The 18,131-nt window shown below is 32.5% G+C and overlaps 1 protein-coding gene across 1 annotated transcript in view; it reads right to left on the bottom strand.

Moving 5' to 3' along the window:
- Positions 1–14,594, bottom strand: part of LOC107642010 ((-)-isopiperitenol/(-)-carveol dehydrogenase, mitochondrial-like) — a 39,756-nt gene extending 25,162 nt beyond the window's left edge. Inside the window, exon 1 of the mRNA XM_016345351.3 lies at positions 14,342–14,594. Coding sequence (XP_016200837.2) covers positions 14,342–14,538 — 197 coding nt within the window. The 5' untranslated portion in view covers positions 14,539–14,594. The remainder of the gene's footprint in view (positions 1–14,341) is intronic.
- Between the last annotated feature and the right edge of the window lie 3,537 nt (positions 14,595–18,131).

An 18,131-nucleotide genomic window follows, 5' to 3' on the forward strand; every position in this document is an offset into this window, starting at 1 on the left:
AGCAAGTCAATATGATTTCTCAGAGTCTGAATGGAATGCAAGCTGCATCCAACAGTACTCAAGAGGCATCTTCTGAAGAAGAAGCTTATAATCTTGAAAACCCTACAATAGCAGAGGTAAATTACTTAGGTGAACCTTATGGAAACACCTATAACTCATCATGGAGAAATCATCCAAATTTCTCATGGAAGGATCAAAAGCCTCAACAAGGCTTTAATAATGGTGGAAGAAACAGGTTTAACAATAATAAACCTTTTCCATCATCCACTCAGCAACAGATAGAGAACTCTGAACAAAATACTTCTAATTTAGCAAACTTAGTCTCTGATCTATCTAAGGCCACTGTAAGTTTCATGAATGAAATAAGGTCTTCAATTAGAAATTTGGAAGCACAAGTGGGCCAGCTGAGTAAAAGGATCACTGAAATCCCTCCTAGTACTCTCCCAAGCAATACAGAAGAGAATCCAAAAGGAGAGTGCAAGGCCATTGACATAAGCACCATGGCCGAACCCAAAGAAGGAGAGGAGGACGTGAATCCCAAGGAGGAGGACCTCCTGGGACGTCCAGTGACCAATAAGGAGCTTCCCTCTGAGGAACCAAAGGACTCTGAGGCTCATCTAGAGACCATAGAGATCCCATTAAACCTCCTTATGCCATTCATGAGCTCTGATGAGTATTCCTCTTCTGAAGAGAATGAGGATGTTACTGAAGAGCAAACAGCCAAGTTTCTTGGTGCAATCATGAAGCTGAATGCCAAATTATTTGGCATTGATACTTGGGAAGTTGAACCTCCCTTGTTCATCAATGAACTAAGTGATCTGGATCAACTGACATTGCCTCAGAAGAGACAGGATCCTGGAAAGTTCATAATACCTTGTACCATAGGCACCATGATCTTTAAGGCCCTGTGTGACCTTGGTTCATGAATAAACCTCATGCCCCTCTCTGTAATAGAGAAACTGGGAATCTATGGGGTGCAAGCTGCTAAAATCTCATTAGAGATGGAAGACAATTCAAGAAAACAGGCATATGGACAAGTAGAGGACGTGTTAGTAAAGGTTGAAGGCCTTTACATCCCTGCTGATTTCATAGTCCTGGATACTGGAAAGGAAGAGGATGAATCCATCATCCTAGGAAGACCTTTCCTGGCCACAGCAAGAGCTGTGATTGATGTTGACAGAGGTGAACTAGTCCTTCAATGGAATGAGGACTCCCTTGTGTTTAAAACTCAAGGATCTCCCTCTGCAACCATGGAGAGGAAGCATGAAAAGCTTCTCTCAAAGCAGAGTCAACCCAAGCCCCCACAGTCAAACTCTAAGTTTGGTGTTGGGAGGCCACAACCAAACTCTAAGTTTGGTGTTGAACCCCCATATCCAAACTCTAAGTTTGGTGTTGGAGAGTCTCAACAATGCTCTGAACATCTGTGAGGCTCCATGAGAGCCCACTGTCAAACTATTGACATTAAAGAAGCGCTTGTTGGGAGGCAACCCAATTTTTATTTATCTAACTATATTTTTCTTAGTTATATGTCTTTATAGGTTCATGATCATGAGGAGTCACAAAATAAATATAAAAATTGAAAACGGAATCAAAAACAGCAGAAGAAAAATCACACCCTGGAGGAGCATCTGCCTGGCGTTCAACGCCAGAACAGAGCATGGTTCTGGCGCTGAACGCCCAGAACAAGCATGGTTCTGGCGTTCAACGCCAGAAATGGCAACAAATGGGCGTTGAACGCCCAAAATGGGCACCAACCTGGCGCTGAACGCCCAGAGTTGTGTGCAAGGGCATTTTACATGCCTAATGGGTGCAGGGATGTAAATCCTTGACACCTCCGGATTTGTGGACCCCACAGGATCATCTCAGGATCAGTGGACCCCACAGGATCATCTCAGGATCTGTGGACCCCACAGGATCCCCACCTACCTCCACTCACTTCTTCTCACCCCTCTTTCACACAATCCCATAAACACTCTTCCCCAAAACCCTTCACCAATCACCTCAATCTCTCTTCCCCATCACCTCTTCACCACTCATATCCATCCACTCTTCCCCATAAACCTACCTCATAAACCCCACCTACCTTCAAAATTCAAAACCAATTTCCCACCCAAACCCACCCATATGGCCGAAACCTTTCCCCCCTCCCTTCCCTATATAAAGCCCTCCATTCTTCACCAAATTCACACAACACACCCCTCTACACCCTTCTTGGCCGAAACACTTCCCACTCTCCCTCTCTTCCATTTTCTTCTTCTTCTTCATCTATTCTTTCTTTTATTGCTCGAGGGCGAGCAAAATTCTAAGTTTGGTGTGGTAAAAGCATAAGCTTTTTGTTTTTCCATTACCATTGATGGCACCTAAGACCGGAGAATCCTCTAGAAAGGGGAAAGGGAAGACAAAAGCTTCCACCTCCGAGTCATGGGAGATGGAAAGGTTCATCTCCAAAGCCCATCAAGACCACTTCTATGATGTTGTGGCCAAGAAGAAGGTGATCCCTGAGGTCCCTTTCAAACTCAAAAGAAATGAGTATCCGGAGATCCGACATGAAATTCAAAGAAGAGGTTGGGAAGTTCTAACAAATCCCATCCAACAAGTCGGCATCCTAATGGTTCAAGAGTTCTATGCCAATGCATGGATCACCAAGAACCATGATCAAAGTAAGAACCCGGATCCAAAGAACTATGTTACAATGGTTCGGGGGAAATACTTGGATTTTAGTCCGGAAAATGTGAGGTTGGCGAACATGGAAGAGAACGCACGCCCCTACACAAGGAGAGTGAACTTTGATCAAAGGTTGGACCAAGTCCTTATGGACATATGTGTAGAAGGAGCTCAATGGAAGATTGACTCCAAAGGCAAGCCGGTTCAACTAAGAAGATTGGACCTCAAGCCTGTAGCTAGAGGGTGGTTGGAGTTCATTCAATGCTCAATCATTTCCACTAGCAACCGGTCTGAAGTTACTATAGACCGGGCCATCATGATCCATAACATCATGATTGGAGAAGAGGTGGAAGTTCATGAGATTATACCTCAAGAACTCTACAAGGTGGCTGACAAGTCTTCCACTATGGCAAGGTTAGCCTTTCCTCACCTCATTTGCCACCTATGCAATTCAGCTGGGATTGACATAGAGGAAGATATCCTAATTAAAGAGGACAAGCCCATCACTAAGAAAAAGATGGAGCAAGCAAGAGAGCCCATTCATGGAGCTCAAGAGGCGTATGAAGCTCATCACCATGAGATCCCGGAGATGCCTCAAATGCACTTTCCTCCACAAAACTATTGGGAGCAAATCAATACCTCCCTAGGAGAATTGAGTGCCAACATGGGATAATTAAGGGTGGAACATCAAGAGCACTCCATCATGCTTCATGAAATAAGAGAAGATCAAAAAGCAATGAGGGAGGAGCAACAAAGACAAGGAAGAGACATAGAAGAGCTCAAGGACATCATTGGTTCCTCAAGAAGGAAACGCCACTATCACTAAGGTGGATTCATTCCTTGTTCTTATTTCTTCTGTTTTTTTCATTTTCTATGTTAAGTGCTTATCTGTGTTTGTGTCTTCATTACATGATCATTAGTAGTTAGTAACTTTGTCTTAAAGTTATGAATGTCCTATGAATCCATCACCTCTCTTAAATGAAAAAATGTTTTAATTCAAAAGAACAAGAAGTACATGAGTTTTGAATTTATCCTTGAACTTAGCTTAATTATATTGATGTGGTGACAATGCTTCTGGTTTTCTGAATGTATGCTTGAACAGTGCATATGTCTTTTGAAGTTGTTGTTCATAAATGTTAAATATGTTGGCTCTTGAAAGAATGATGACTAGGAGACATGTTATTTGATAATCTAAAAAATCATAAAAATGATTCTTGAAGCAAGAAAAAGCAGCAAAGAACAAAGCTTGCAGAAAAAAAAAGAGAAAAAAATAGGCGAAAAAAAAAATAGAAAGAAAAAGAAAAAGTAAGAGCAAAAAGCCAATAACCCTTAAAACCAAAAGGCAAGGGTAAATAAAAAGGATCCCAAGGCTTTGAGCATCAGTGGATAGGATGGCCTAAAGGAATAAAATCCTGGCCTAAGCGGCTAAACCAAGCTGTCCCTAACCATGTGCTTGTGGCGTGAAGGTGTCAAGTGAAAACTTGAGACTGAGCGGTTAAAGTCAAGGTCCAAAGCAAAAAAAAGAGTGTACTTAAGAACCCTGGACACCTCTAATTGGGGAATTTAGCAAAGCTGAGTCACAATCTGAAAAGGTTCACCCAAATTATGTGTCTGTGGCATTTATGTATCCGGTGGTAATACTGGAAAACAAAGTGCTTAGGGCCACGGCCAAGACTCATAAAGAAGCTGTGTTCAAGAATCATCATACTGAACTAGGAGAATCAATAACACTATCTGAACTCTGAGTTCCTATAGATGCCAATCATTCTGAACCTCAATGGATAGAGTGAGATGCCAAAACTATTCAAGAGGCAAAAAGCTATAAGTCCCGCTCATTTGATTGGAGCTATGTTTCATTGATAGTTTGGAATTTATAGTATATTCTCTTCTTTTTATCCTACTTGATTTTCAGTTGCTTGGGGACAAGCAACAATTTAAGTTTGGTGTTGTGATGAGCGGATAATTTATACGCTTTTTGGCATTGTTTTTAGTATGTTTTTAGTAGGATCTAGTTACTTTTAGGGATGTTTTCATTAGTTTTTATGTTAAATTCACATTTCTGGACTTTACTATGAGTTTGTGTGTTTTTCTGTGATTTCAGGTATTTTCTGGCTGAAATTGAGGGACTTGAGCAAAAATCAGATTCAGAGGTTGAAGAAGGACTGCTGATGCTGTTGGATTCTGACCTCCCTGCACTCAAAGTAGATTTTCTGGAGCTACAGAACTCGAAATGGCGCGCTTCCAATTTTTTGGAAAGTAGACATCCAGGGCTTTCCAGCAATATATAATAGTCTATACTTTGGCCAAGAATAGATGACGCAAACTGGCGTTCAACGCCAGCTCTCTGCCCAATTCTGGCGTCCAGTGCCAGAAAAGGATCCAAAACCAGAGTTGAACGCCCAAACTGGCACAAATACTGGCGTTCAACTCCAAGAAGGACTTCTACACGTGCAACACTCAAAGCTCAGCCCAAGCACACACCAAGTGGGCCCCGGAAGTAGATTTATGCATCAATTACCTACTTCTGTAAACCCTAGTAGCTAGTTTATTATAAATAGGACATTTCACTATTGTATTTGACATCCTGGATTATATTTTGATCCTGTGATCTCGTTTTGGGGGCTGGCCATCTCGGCCATACCTGGACCTTTCACTTATGTATTTTTAATGGTAGAGTTTCTGCACTCCATAGATTAAGGTGTAGAGCTCTGCTGTTCCTCAAAGATTAATGCAAGTACTACTGTTTTCTATTCAATTCATCCTATTTCGCTTCTAAGATATTCATTCGCTCTTCAACCTGAATGTGATGAACGTGACAATCATCATTATTTCCTATGAACGCGTGCCTGACAACCACTTCCGTTCTACCTTCGACTGAATGAGTATCTCTTAGATCTCTTAATCAGAATCTTCGTGGTGTAAGCTAGAATGATGGCGGCATTCAAGAGAATCCGGAAAGTCTAAACCTTGTCTGTGGTATTCCGAGTAGGATTCAATGATTGAATAACTGTGACGAGCTTCAAACTCGCGATTGCCGAGCGTAGTGACAGACGCAAAAGGATAGTAAATCCTATTCCAGCATGATCGAGAACCGACAGATGAATAGCCGTGCTGTGACAGGGTGCGTTGACCATTTTCACTGAGAGGATAAGATGAAGCCATTGACAAGGGTGATGCCTCCAGACGATTAGCCGTGCCGTGACAGGGCATTGGATCATTTTCCCGAGAGATGACCGAAAGTAGCCATTGACAGTGGTGATGTATCACATAAAGCCAGCCATGGAAAGGAGTAAGACTGATTGGATGAAGATAGCAGGAAAGCAGAGGTTCAGAGGAACGAAAGCATCTCTATTCGCTTATCTGAAACTCTCACCAATGATTTACATAAGTATTTCTATCCCTATTTTATTAATTATTTTCGAAAACTCCATTACTATTTTATATCCGCTTGACTGAGATTTACAAGGTGACCATAGCTTGCTTCATACCAACAATCTCCGTGGGATTCGACCCTTACTCACGTAAGGTATTACTTGGACGACCCAGTGCACTTGCTGGTTAGTTGTGCGAAGTTGTGAACCATGGTAGTGGCATCATGTTTTTGGCGCCATTACCAGAGAAAGAAAGAGCGATGAATTTTACATAATTAAAGTGTAATCACAATTTCTGCTCACCACCACCATAACAGGAAGCTCATCAAATGTCCAACTTAAGGACTTTAACTAAAAGTGCTAGGTGGGGGACAACCCACCATGGTATGATCGTTCCTTTTCCATTTTAGTCTGTTTTTGAATTTTGATTGAACCTGGAATTGTGCATAACATTCATTGCATTCTGCATACTGCATAAAAAAAAGATCACCCCACGCGAGCGCGCAGGCTACGCGTGGGTGTGAACTGGAAATCGGCGTCAAGATCCAACACCCAGAAAGTTGGGCTGGAATCATGCGGCTAGTGTGCGTTTAGCACAAAACGGCCCACGCGTTCGCGTCTCTGATGTGAACGCGTCACTTGCACAACACTCATCCCACGCGAAAGCGTGAGCGACGCGTCCGCGTCGCGTGGATATTATGGCCCCCTAAATGGAAACAGAGAGTTGCGCCAAAATGACGCTGGAACTGTGCGTCTAGCACAATTCACAGCGACGCGTTCGCATGCCTCACACGTCCGCGTCACTCATCTCTTACCCAACTTACGCGATCGGGTCCATCACGCGACCGCGTCATACCTCTTTTTGCCCTAATCACGCATGCCTCATTAGTTAGTTAGTTGCTTATTTTTTCTGTTCAAATTAGGATAGTTAGAGATGCATGTTTGTAGTGGATTCTAGGTGGTTAGGTAGCTAGGATGTGGTTAGTGGATTTAGGCATGATAATTGCACCGTTCTTGCTCCATGTTTTTATCTGATTGCCAATTCTGAATTAGCTGTGATGGTGTCATGTTCATATGCTATTCTTTCATGCTTGATGTTGCTATTACACCATATTCACCTTTTCAACACTATTTAATTTCATATGAACTAATTTTCCCTGCTGTTTATTACCTGGGAACATCCAATTTTAGCCAGAATGCTGCCCAATTTTCTGCAAATTGTTTTATTCTACACCATTCATGTATTGAGTTTGGAAATTCCGTATTTTGCATTACATGGCTACAACCAAATCAATTCATGAATGCACGGGCTAGCATTCTCATTCTTTATGGTTCTTTGAGTTTCCATTTGCTTATTGATGATTTCATTCTCATTTTACACCTCTTTCCTCTATATGAATTATCATCAATAACTTGCAATCCTTGCTTGAATATGAGTTGCTTATTCTTCAAGTTTGGGCAATTCTTGTTAACTAAGAAACCATTCTCATGCCACTTACTTTAACTCCTCCTTTTTCACTCCTAACCATTTTAACTTTCAAACTTCTCTTTTCGGTTTTTAACTAACTACTTTAACTTTCTAACTCAAGGCATGATTACTGTTTTCCTAATTAACATGAATTCCACTTATAATATATTTTGGATTGTGATTTTTCATCTCAGATTTTTCACTCACAAACAGTCCAAAATGTACATATATTTAACTCATTTCATAATTCTATTGCTCGTTTGCCTTTATGCTTACATTGATAAATCCTATTGGCCTACTTGTTTTCCTGCTTTAGTCTTCAATTATATCCTGCTATTTCTGCTTTTCAGGATGTCTGATCCCGTGAGGAAAGGAAAAGGAAAGGAAACCACTGGCAAACAAAAACGAGGAGAATCCTCCAACACTATTTTGGATATCCTCCATGACGACTCCTGGCGGAAAAAGCACTTTACCCCGCAGGAGAAGGCTGACCAGCTCCTCACCGCCACAGATCCAGTTAAATTTGCAAACAGATACTGTGAGCTCAAGTATCCAGTGTTTGCACTTCCAGGAACCTGTACCTGGAAAGAACTCTAAAAATTCCAGAAGAACTACAGCAGTACACCTCCGAACAGATAAAATAGAGAGGCTGGTTCTTCTTGGAACGAAACTTGACAGAGGTCAATGCTTCCTGGGTCAGAAAATTTTACTGTAACTATTTCAAGACTTTCCTGGATGCAGTGCACCTCAGAGAAAAACAGATTTTAGTCACTGAGGAAGCTATTGAGGACATCCTCCACCTTCAGCCTAAGTCAGATCAGCCTGACGGTTACCAAAAGGCTGAAGAGGATATGAGATTTATGAGATTTGACTGGGATGCTGTCAGGCAGAGAATAGCCGTTGATCCGACTGTCCCATGGGTCATGGGAAATAATACAGTGATGCCTAAGGGAATCAAGCTGATATATTTGAATGATGAGGCTTGGCTCTGGCACCAGATTCTGAGCAACTATGTGATGCCGAGCACTCATGAGACAGAGCTGCCCGCTGCTATGATCACCCTCATCTAGTGTGTGATGGAGGGTAAGGACCTGTATCTTCCACATTTTATCCGGTATTATATGGCCAGGGCCCATGTCAGAGGCGCTCTCCCTTTCCCTTATCTGATCACCCAGCTAGGCCGCCGAGCTGACGTGCCTTGGGAGCTGGCCGATGCGAAGCCGACTGCTGCAGAGTGCAAGAAGATCATTCCTCACAGCAGGAAGTTTCTGGAATTTGGTTACAGGCCACCTTTCCTCCCTGATTCTGCTGAGGCAGCCACCTCTTCAGCTGTCCCTTCAGCATCCACCGCCCCATCCCCATCCACTGCACCTCCACCTGCTCCTGAGCCCGTTTATCATTTGGTGCATCGACTCTTTACCAGCCTGGATCAGATGGAACGCCGCTACAAGCGATGCTATGAGCACCTATATTACTTGGATGACCCGGTGCACTTGCCGGTTAAGTTGTGCGAGTTCACAATTCGCGCACCAGTGCCTCCATATTTTCAGAGATGTCGAGACAAGTTCCTGTCAGAACAATATCTCCTAACACGGTCGAATCTTTGGCTGTGCTTAGACAATAAATTGAGGATAGCCATCATGATTTGGTCAATACGCTTGCACAGCAAATGGCTACAGTTTTAAATCTTATAATGAAAAATAATAATACAAGGATAGAGTAGATAGCTATGTGTCGATGATATCGTAGGAGCAATCAATCAACCGTTTGTACTACCAATAGTTAGGATGCAGGTTAATAATCCGCCTCTAATGTTAAATAGAAGAGATGATCCAAATAGAATGTTGAATGAGGCGAGACCAAGCAATGCTGCTCAAGCTTATGGTCAGAATATAACACAAGTTGTCGAACGGATTTTAAATAGAACAGGGTTAAATATATGGGTGACAAATCAACTCTATTTTATATCTCTCTTTTCAGATTATGTTTTGCAAGCCGAACTCTCCAGGAGAGTCAAAACTCTCAAATCCCTCACTAAGTTTGCAGGAGAAAGTAGAGAATCGACGATCGAGCACATAGCTCGTTACACAATCAAAATTGATGAATTAGCTAGTAATGAATATTTGAAATGATATATTTTCTCTCTTCTCTGACAAAGAATGCATTTACATGGTTTTCAAACTTGCAACCTAACTCAATTCATATCTAGGTTCAGTTAAAAAGAAGTTTTCATGATCAATTCTTTAGAGGTGAAATGAAAGTAACATTGTCTGGTTTATTCACAGTGAGAAGGGAAAAATCTAAGTCGATCGATGACTATTTGATTCAATTCAAGAATACGAGAAACAAATGTTTTAGTCAAAATAGTTCCTGAAAGATCACTTGTTCTCCAAATGGGTCTGCAAAAGATTTTTTTAATCAAATTCGTCTTTTAAAGATTTTAAATTAGTCATGTTAGTCTTTCTGTCCTTTTCTTTGTTGATGGTGTCAAAATTTACTAATGTAACGCGTTAAGTGACACCACAACACACACTTAGATATCTTAATTAACTATTAACATAATAAGTTTATGAAATTAGATCAAATCAAAACCTAATTGAGGAAAAAACTTAAAGCATTAGAATATTATAATTTAGGGTTGATTTGATCTACTTTCATAAACGAATCATATTAATAGTCAATTAGGACTACTAGGTATGTGTTATGATGTTATTTAACGTACCACATCAACAAACTCTGACGCTGTTAGCAATAGAAGTGACGGAAAAGGCTAACATGACTAATTTAAAATCTTTAAAAGACGAATTTGATTAAAAATATTTTTTGAGAACCAATTTAGAGAATGAGTGATCTTTTAAGAACTAATTTGACTATTTATTCTATAAAAATTCGATCCCAAAGGGCTTTAATTCAGAATACATACATACGTATATAATATTTGATTATTTTTGTTATGTTTTTAAATTTTTAGAAGTGTTTTTATTATTTTAATCTATCAAGAATATTTTTGTTAAGCACCCAAATCTTTTATGTATTTTACACTTTTTCCATACAATATACAATACATGCATGGTTGGATACTTATTTAAATACTTGTGGCATAATCATTTAGCTACAAGATTATAAATATTGTATAATAAATACGCAAATATTTTAAAAGAAATTAGTTTATAATGTCGAGTGTTTTATTGAAGTATTTGCGGCTATTTGCTGCGCACGGTTACAATTTAGTATGTAGTCTTTTACATATGTTTTATTTGAACTTGTGTCCTATGCAAGGTAGTTAGAATCGCGAGCCAACTTGTGAAATCGCACGAGTTTGTGATTTTGCTCCCTCAATTCATCTCGTTTATATTATTCGAGTAAGAGAAATGGCGTTCGTGCAAAATCGTCGGGAAAACATTCAAAATCGTTGAAATCGCGCTTTTGATGAAAGTGCTCAGAACCTGTCTTATTTCATTTTTATGGTCTCCATAATCTCTGTTGTTGAAGTCATTGTGTTGCCTTTCGTTCTTGGCTAAATCTCTCTTCTTTCTTCTTCCACCGTTATCACCTCTGTCACTCGGCCTCTCCCCTCTTTTTTTCTTTTAATATTGATCATTATCTTTGTTCTTCTATTTCTCCCATTTCTTTTCCTCGACCCTTTTAAGTTTTAACATTTGTGCTCTATTTTGTTCTCTTTTTTTTCATTCTGATCTATTAGTTGATTTGGTATATAGATAAACTAGATTAGTGGAGCTGCAAAGGTATTATTAATTTATTGTTAAGAAGAAGAGAATAAAATATTTGAATCACACAGATGAAAGAAAAATATAGGAATAGGAATAGGAAAATTCTAGTGTTTGAATTTTAAAATTAAAAAAAATTAAAATTAGTATTGAATTTGTTTTGTTATATTTTGAATAGTAATTTTTATTTCTCTCTATTCTTTCTGCAATTTCCTCTTCTTCTTTAGTTTATTTCCGTTACTACTCTACTCATTTGTCTTGAATGTGGGAGACCCCCTTTTTTTGTTTCTGTCAATAGTTCTATCTATAAACACTTAATTTTATTCACATCTAATGAACTTTTCTTTTTTTGGAACAAAAGGGTTATATTATACTAGTCATTATTGTATATTAATATACTGCACAAATAATTAAAACAAAAAAACTTATAATTGATAGATATGTAAAAATTTGAATTTATTTTTATATTTTTAAACCTTCATATGTTTATATTTTTTTTAATTTACGATTCACATATACGTTTCGTTTTAGGATTTTATGAATTACGATACTACAACAGTCTTATGAATAAAGATATAAACTACGAGTTTACTACTTTAGTCCTATGTCCTATGGCCTTTACTTGGCTCCCATTTTCCTCTCAAAAACACTTTAGGATTAGTTTCTAGATGTACTACTTTAATTTTGCTAATACTTTTTTCCATGGGGAATGTTAATAATAAGAGAAAATTTTACTTTTTTTTTCAAAATGTTAAAATAATATTTTTTAATTTATAAAATATATATATTTTTTTGTAACTTTTAAAATTTTTTTTTAATTTATTCTAAATTTTTTGTGTTAACTAATATTAACTTTATTTATTTTTCTAAAAAAATATATTAATTTTTATAAAAATATTCTTTAACAAAAATTTTATTTTTTGTCATTAAATTTTACATACCAAAATATCCTTTTAACAAATTATTTTTTTATTGGTTAAATTGTATTTTTACTAAAATATTTTTTAAAAAATTTAATAATTAAATTATTTTTTTTAAAATACCGTTTAGTAATTTTTTAATTATTAAATTATGATTTTACCAAAATTTTTGTTAATAATTATAGTTATATTTTAGTATTAATTTTTTTATATCAATATATATTATTTTAACATTAAATAAAAAAATCTTGGTAAGATTATTTTTTGATATCAATATATATTAATTGTTATACATATTAAAAATGGTAAGATTTTTTCTTTAATGTTAAAATAATATATATTGGTATCAAAAAATTAATAATAAAATATAAAAATAATTGTTAACAAAAATTTTGGTAGAATCATAATTTAATAATTAAAAAATTATTGAGTGGTATCTTAGAAAAAATAATTTAATTATTAAATTTTTTAAAAAATTATTTTGGTAAAAATAGAATTTAATCAATAAAAAAATAATTTATTAAAAGATATTTTAGTAAGTAAAATTTAATGACAAAAAATAAAATTTTTGTTAAAGGATATTTTTGTAAAAAATAATTTATTTTTTCTTGAAAAATAGATAAAGTTAATATTAGTTAACACAAAAAATTTAAAATAAATTAAAGATGAGATTTTTTAAAAGTTATAAAGGAGGAGAATGTATATTTTATAAATAGAAAAAAAGAGAGTATTATTTTAGTATCTTTTAGAAAAAGAAGTAGAATTTTCTCTAATAATAATTATATTAATCTAAATATTATACATTTTGTTCAAATTAATATTTTGTAAATAATTTTTTAACAACTGTATTTTCAGTAGAGAAAAATGACCATAAACATGGAGAAAATGAGTTGTGCTGAATTGGAATTTGATGCATAATATATCCCGTGCATTATATATGGCATTGAAACTTTTGAATAAGGGGAATGTTAGGGAGATAATGGTTTTATTGAATAATATGAACAATCACTAATTAAATAAAAATACATTATATTTTTAAATTAAATCTCTAAATTTTAATATTAAAATAATTATCTGTACACTAATAAAATAAATATTCAATATATCTATTATTTATATTGTTTAATATTTTTATTATTTACCCATACTTTATTTCATCGTTTAGCACTTTACCTATACTTTTCCTTGAATAAAATACTTTTGGGTGCGGAACTAAGGACGCTTAATAAATTATTGAATTAGACAGGTGATTGCGATGGCCAATATATAATTAAAAGAAAGAAACACGTTTTTTTAAGATAGCTTCACCGTGCCCACTTCCCATCACTGCTTTTATATCAAGAGAGCGAAATATATACACAAAAAATGATAAAATAATAAAATAAAAATTCACGTAAAATTATTTTTACGTAAAATTAATAATTAAAAATTATTAAAAAATATTTTAATTAAATTTATCAAATTATTTAATATTTCTTAACTATTAACTTTATATAACGATAATTACATAAAATTATTCGTATAAAAATATTTTATGTAATATAATAATTAAAATATTAATAATATTGTGTTAAATAATTTAATTATATATAAAAATAAATTATTTAATAATTTTTAATTGTTATTTTTGTGTAAAATATTATTGTGTGATTAGAATTTATAAATTCTTATATATGGTAAAATGGATGTTGATATTCAAATATATTAATGTTAAATTTTATGGATTACTCAAATACTATTGAAAACTAATTCATTTTAATAAATATTAGAAAAAAATTTTATATTAATTTTCTCTAACAATATTTAGTCAATTTTCTCTTTTTCTATTTACTTTGTTTGAAAAAAAAAACTGTTTTTAAATGTTTTGTTAACCTGAAATAATTCTTTAACTGGATCGATTATGTTAAATAATATAAAAAATAAATAAACTGAAAATCTTTTAAATGATTATGTCCAAACCTAATTCATCAAAGTATTTCTCAAAATATACTCACCATAGTCTAGAAAAATAAAAATATTATTAGAGTTGATGTGTTAAAAGATATATAAGTCACATAAAATTACCTAGATAAAACAGCAAGCGTTGACCTAAGACGGAGTTCAAATGTTATTTATTTTTTTAAAGAAGTATTTTTCATTATTTATGAATACATCATGGAAATAATTAAATAGCATATATCTAAGATGAACCTGTGAAAGCCAATAGATGCAGCTACTTGGTTGCCGAGATCATCTTGGATGTCTGCTATCACCACCATACTTGCACCTTGCTCTACAAACAGACGGGCTGTGGCTTCGCCGATGCCGCTTGCCCCGCCAGTGACTATGGCTACTTTGCCGGCCAACTTGTGGCCGGAACTACCAACGGAATTAGCTGTCTCAGGCATTTTTTTATTTGAACGATATGTTTTGGAGAAACACTATGGATGCAGAATGGAGCAGTATTATATTACTCTCGTATTATATGTATGCGCTAATGTTGTTGGTTAGTATCTACCCTAAGAATTCATTCATTATTGACACTGACACGTGGGGACAATTTAATTTATTACTCCCACTTTGGCTAAACTTTTAAAATAAATTATTTAAAAAAAAAAGAATTTAAAATATAAGGACTTTTATTAATAATAACTTTTAAATAAGTTATTTTGTATTTAAAAAGTTATTATAAAAGTTCTTATTTTAAAATTAGTTGTGCATTAAATAAAAATGATAAAATAGCTTTTGAAAATAGGAGAAACAATTTTTAACTTCTTCAAAAACTCTTAAATAACTTTTTAAAAAGTTAAAAGTTTATCTAAAAAATTATACCAAATACTATTAATGTAACTTTTTATAAGTCAAAAGTAAAAAAAAGTAGTTTTTAAATTTTTCAAAACGCACATATCCTCTAATTAATTTAAAAATTTATGTATTATGTGTTTTAAAAATATATTTTTAAATTTATAAATTAAAATTTTTTATTAAAAATATAAAAAATTTAAATTTTTAATATATTTATTTTATATTTATTAAATAAAAATATTTAAAATTTTTTATTTATAATAAATTTATCATATATTTTTAAGATGTATGTTAATTAAATTTTTAATTAATAATTCTTGAAATTTGTGTGTGAATATTAAATGGTACAAAAAAATTACCAGTCACGTGTTAGAAATATGAGAATCGGTAAAATATTTTTTTACTGTTAACATTAAACAAAGCATTATTTTAATATTTAATATTTAAACTAAGTTTTTTATTTGTTCTTTAATATTTTAAATATCTTATTATTATCTTAAATATTTTATTTTGTTCTATTATAATTTTATTCCAAAATTTTTTTTTTATTATGAGTTTTTTTAAATGAAAAAAAAATCATAATTATTATAGTGGTTACGGTAATTGTTATAATAATTTAAGAGCAAAAATAATAGAATAATAATAAAAAATATAACAATAAAAAATAAATATTTTTTGAAAAAAAAATTTAATTTTAACTAGAGATCTAAAATAGAATGAAATAAAATATTTGAAATAAAAATAGAATATTTCAAACATTAAAATGAAATTAGAATTTAGTCTACACATTAGAGACTAAAATAATATTTTATTTTTTAATATTTTTTTAAAATTTTAAAAAGATCTATAAATTTTTTTCTTAAATTTGCTTAAATTTAATATTCAAAACAAATGTTATTTTATTGTATTATTCATGTTTTCTACAGTTGATAAATAATTATTTTTTTTATTTTTATCCATATATATATATATATATATATATATATATATATATATCTTCACATATTTTTTTATCATTTGAAAATGATTTGCATAGATCATGAAAAAAGTGATAAATAGTAAACGAAAAATTCTTTTATGTTACATATAGTGCTAATTAAGATTATGGCTAGAAATATCATGACAAACATTAATTAAGTTGATTTATTATTTATTTTTTATTTCTTATTATTTATTTTAATTTTGATTTCATGTAATAATGCAATATTTGCATCTTCTTGATTAAGTTAAAAAAATGGAAACCCTCAATCATTTTCATAATATACCTCTATCTAATCTATTTCAATTAATTGATAATAACTACATATCAAAACTATATGAATCATTACATTAAATATATAGTTATTCTAATAAATTTATTTTGTATTAATTTGTTTTAATAAATTTAAAGAATTTCATTCTGCATGCAATAGATTAACAAAATATAAAATAAATGAAGAAAATTTACTAAAAGTATCCCATGTAAGTCGATGACACTTTTTTCTTATAGAAGACGTTATATTAGCATCCTTATTGATTGAACTTTTCAGTAAGAAATAATAGACTAGTAATTATTGTTATATTTAGACATGTGTATTTATTATATGCGCCATATATATTTAGAAAAAAATATATTTTTATTTATAGAAAAATCAATCCAACATAATTTCCTCAAACTAATTTAATCTTAGAACATCAAAATCTTCAATAATTATTAACCAAAATTTTGAATTTAAAAAAGAAATGATTGAGTGAAAATAACTAATTTCTTATCACTTTGTATGTTCGGATAATTTCGAAGAGTTTGACGCGATGATTGCGTAGCCGCAAACAACGCAGTAATTAGAGCTCGCTCGAAATTAAAAGATAATAAGTGGAATTGGAATTTGAAAGAAAATAAAATTAAGTTTCCATAGCTAATTGTTAAAAAAAATTGAAAATGTAAAGTGTGATTTTTAATCTTTTATTATTCTCTTTCATATTTATTCTTGATCTCACTTATAAAACTAATGATAAAAAATCACACTTTACTCTCTCAATTATTAAAAAAAATTAAAAAGATCCATTTTCTCGTTTCTTTCTCGGCGTGTCTTACTTAATTTTAGAGAAGATGCAAGTCTTAACTTTTATATGATGAGTCTTGAATTTCGTTTGAGTTTGATTTAATTGATTTGGCTTATTAATCTATTTTTGAGTCAAAATCTTTAAATTAATATCAAAATTCGTATTCTTAATAATTTTATTTTTATAAATTAACAAAATTTATTTTTTAATTTTTTAATTTTTTAATTAATAATTAATAATTAATTTATTATCTAATTATTTATTAATTATGTGAAATTTAATCACCGAAGTCAGAATATTAAAAGTTATTAGAGTAAAAACAGGGACCATTTGATGTCTGAACTCTGAAAGCAACTTCTTATTAATATTAATACATGTTATATATAATGGAAATATAAAAAAGAGCTAGTGTAGAATTGTTTATCAAAATATTTTTTTATCATCATATATATATATATATATATATATATATATATATATATAAAATTATAAAAATATTATTTTGTTGCATTAAAATTAAATTTATTATGACCTTTTAATTCTAATTTATTGTAACATAGTTTTCATATTGAGAAATTGAGCTCATGCATAGATTGAAAAAAAAATCATATTATGTATATTTGAAAAATTAATTATTAAATTAATTTTTTATATAGAATATATTAAAATATAAATATATATTAAAAATAAATTAAATAATATATATTTATATATAAATATATCATATTAATTTTAAATATAACATTTTTGTTTTTGAGAAAAAAAAAAAAAAAAAAAACCAGCAAACTGCACTTTTACTTCCGTTCCGTATTAAACGTGTATGCGATCATCATCACCCATAAGCAGTGGAACTGTGGAAGTGACCCTTCGTTTCATTTTTTTTTTTTGACCACGTTGGTCAGCCACAAATGCTTCAAATAAATTTGAATATATTTTTTTAACAGTTATGCTATATATACAAGTCTTTTTTACTTATAAGTCTTATAAGTTGGGCCAAATCCAACATGCTCATCCAAAAAAGCGTGTTAACACACGCATTACGTTTTTAAAGCGCTCCTTCACCGTTATGAACGACTCTTCTTCTTTCTCAATAAAAATCACAATTGTTATTTTTTTCTTCGTGTTTTTCCTACTCCTCCTCTTCTTCCTTCTT

Source organism: Arachis ipaensis, chromosome B5, assembly GCF_059453495.1.
Source record: "Arachis ipaensis isolate K30076 ecotype BB chromosome B5, ASM5945349v1, whole genome shotgun sequence".
Lineage (NCBI taxonomy): Eukaryota > Viridiplantae > Streptophyta > Magnoliopsida > Fabales > Fabaceae > Arachis > Arachis ipaensis.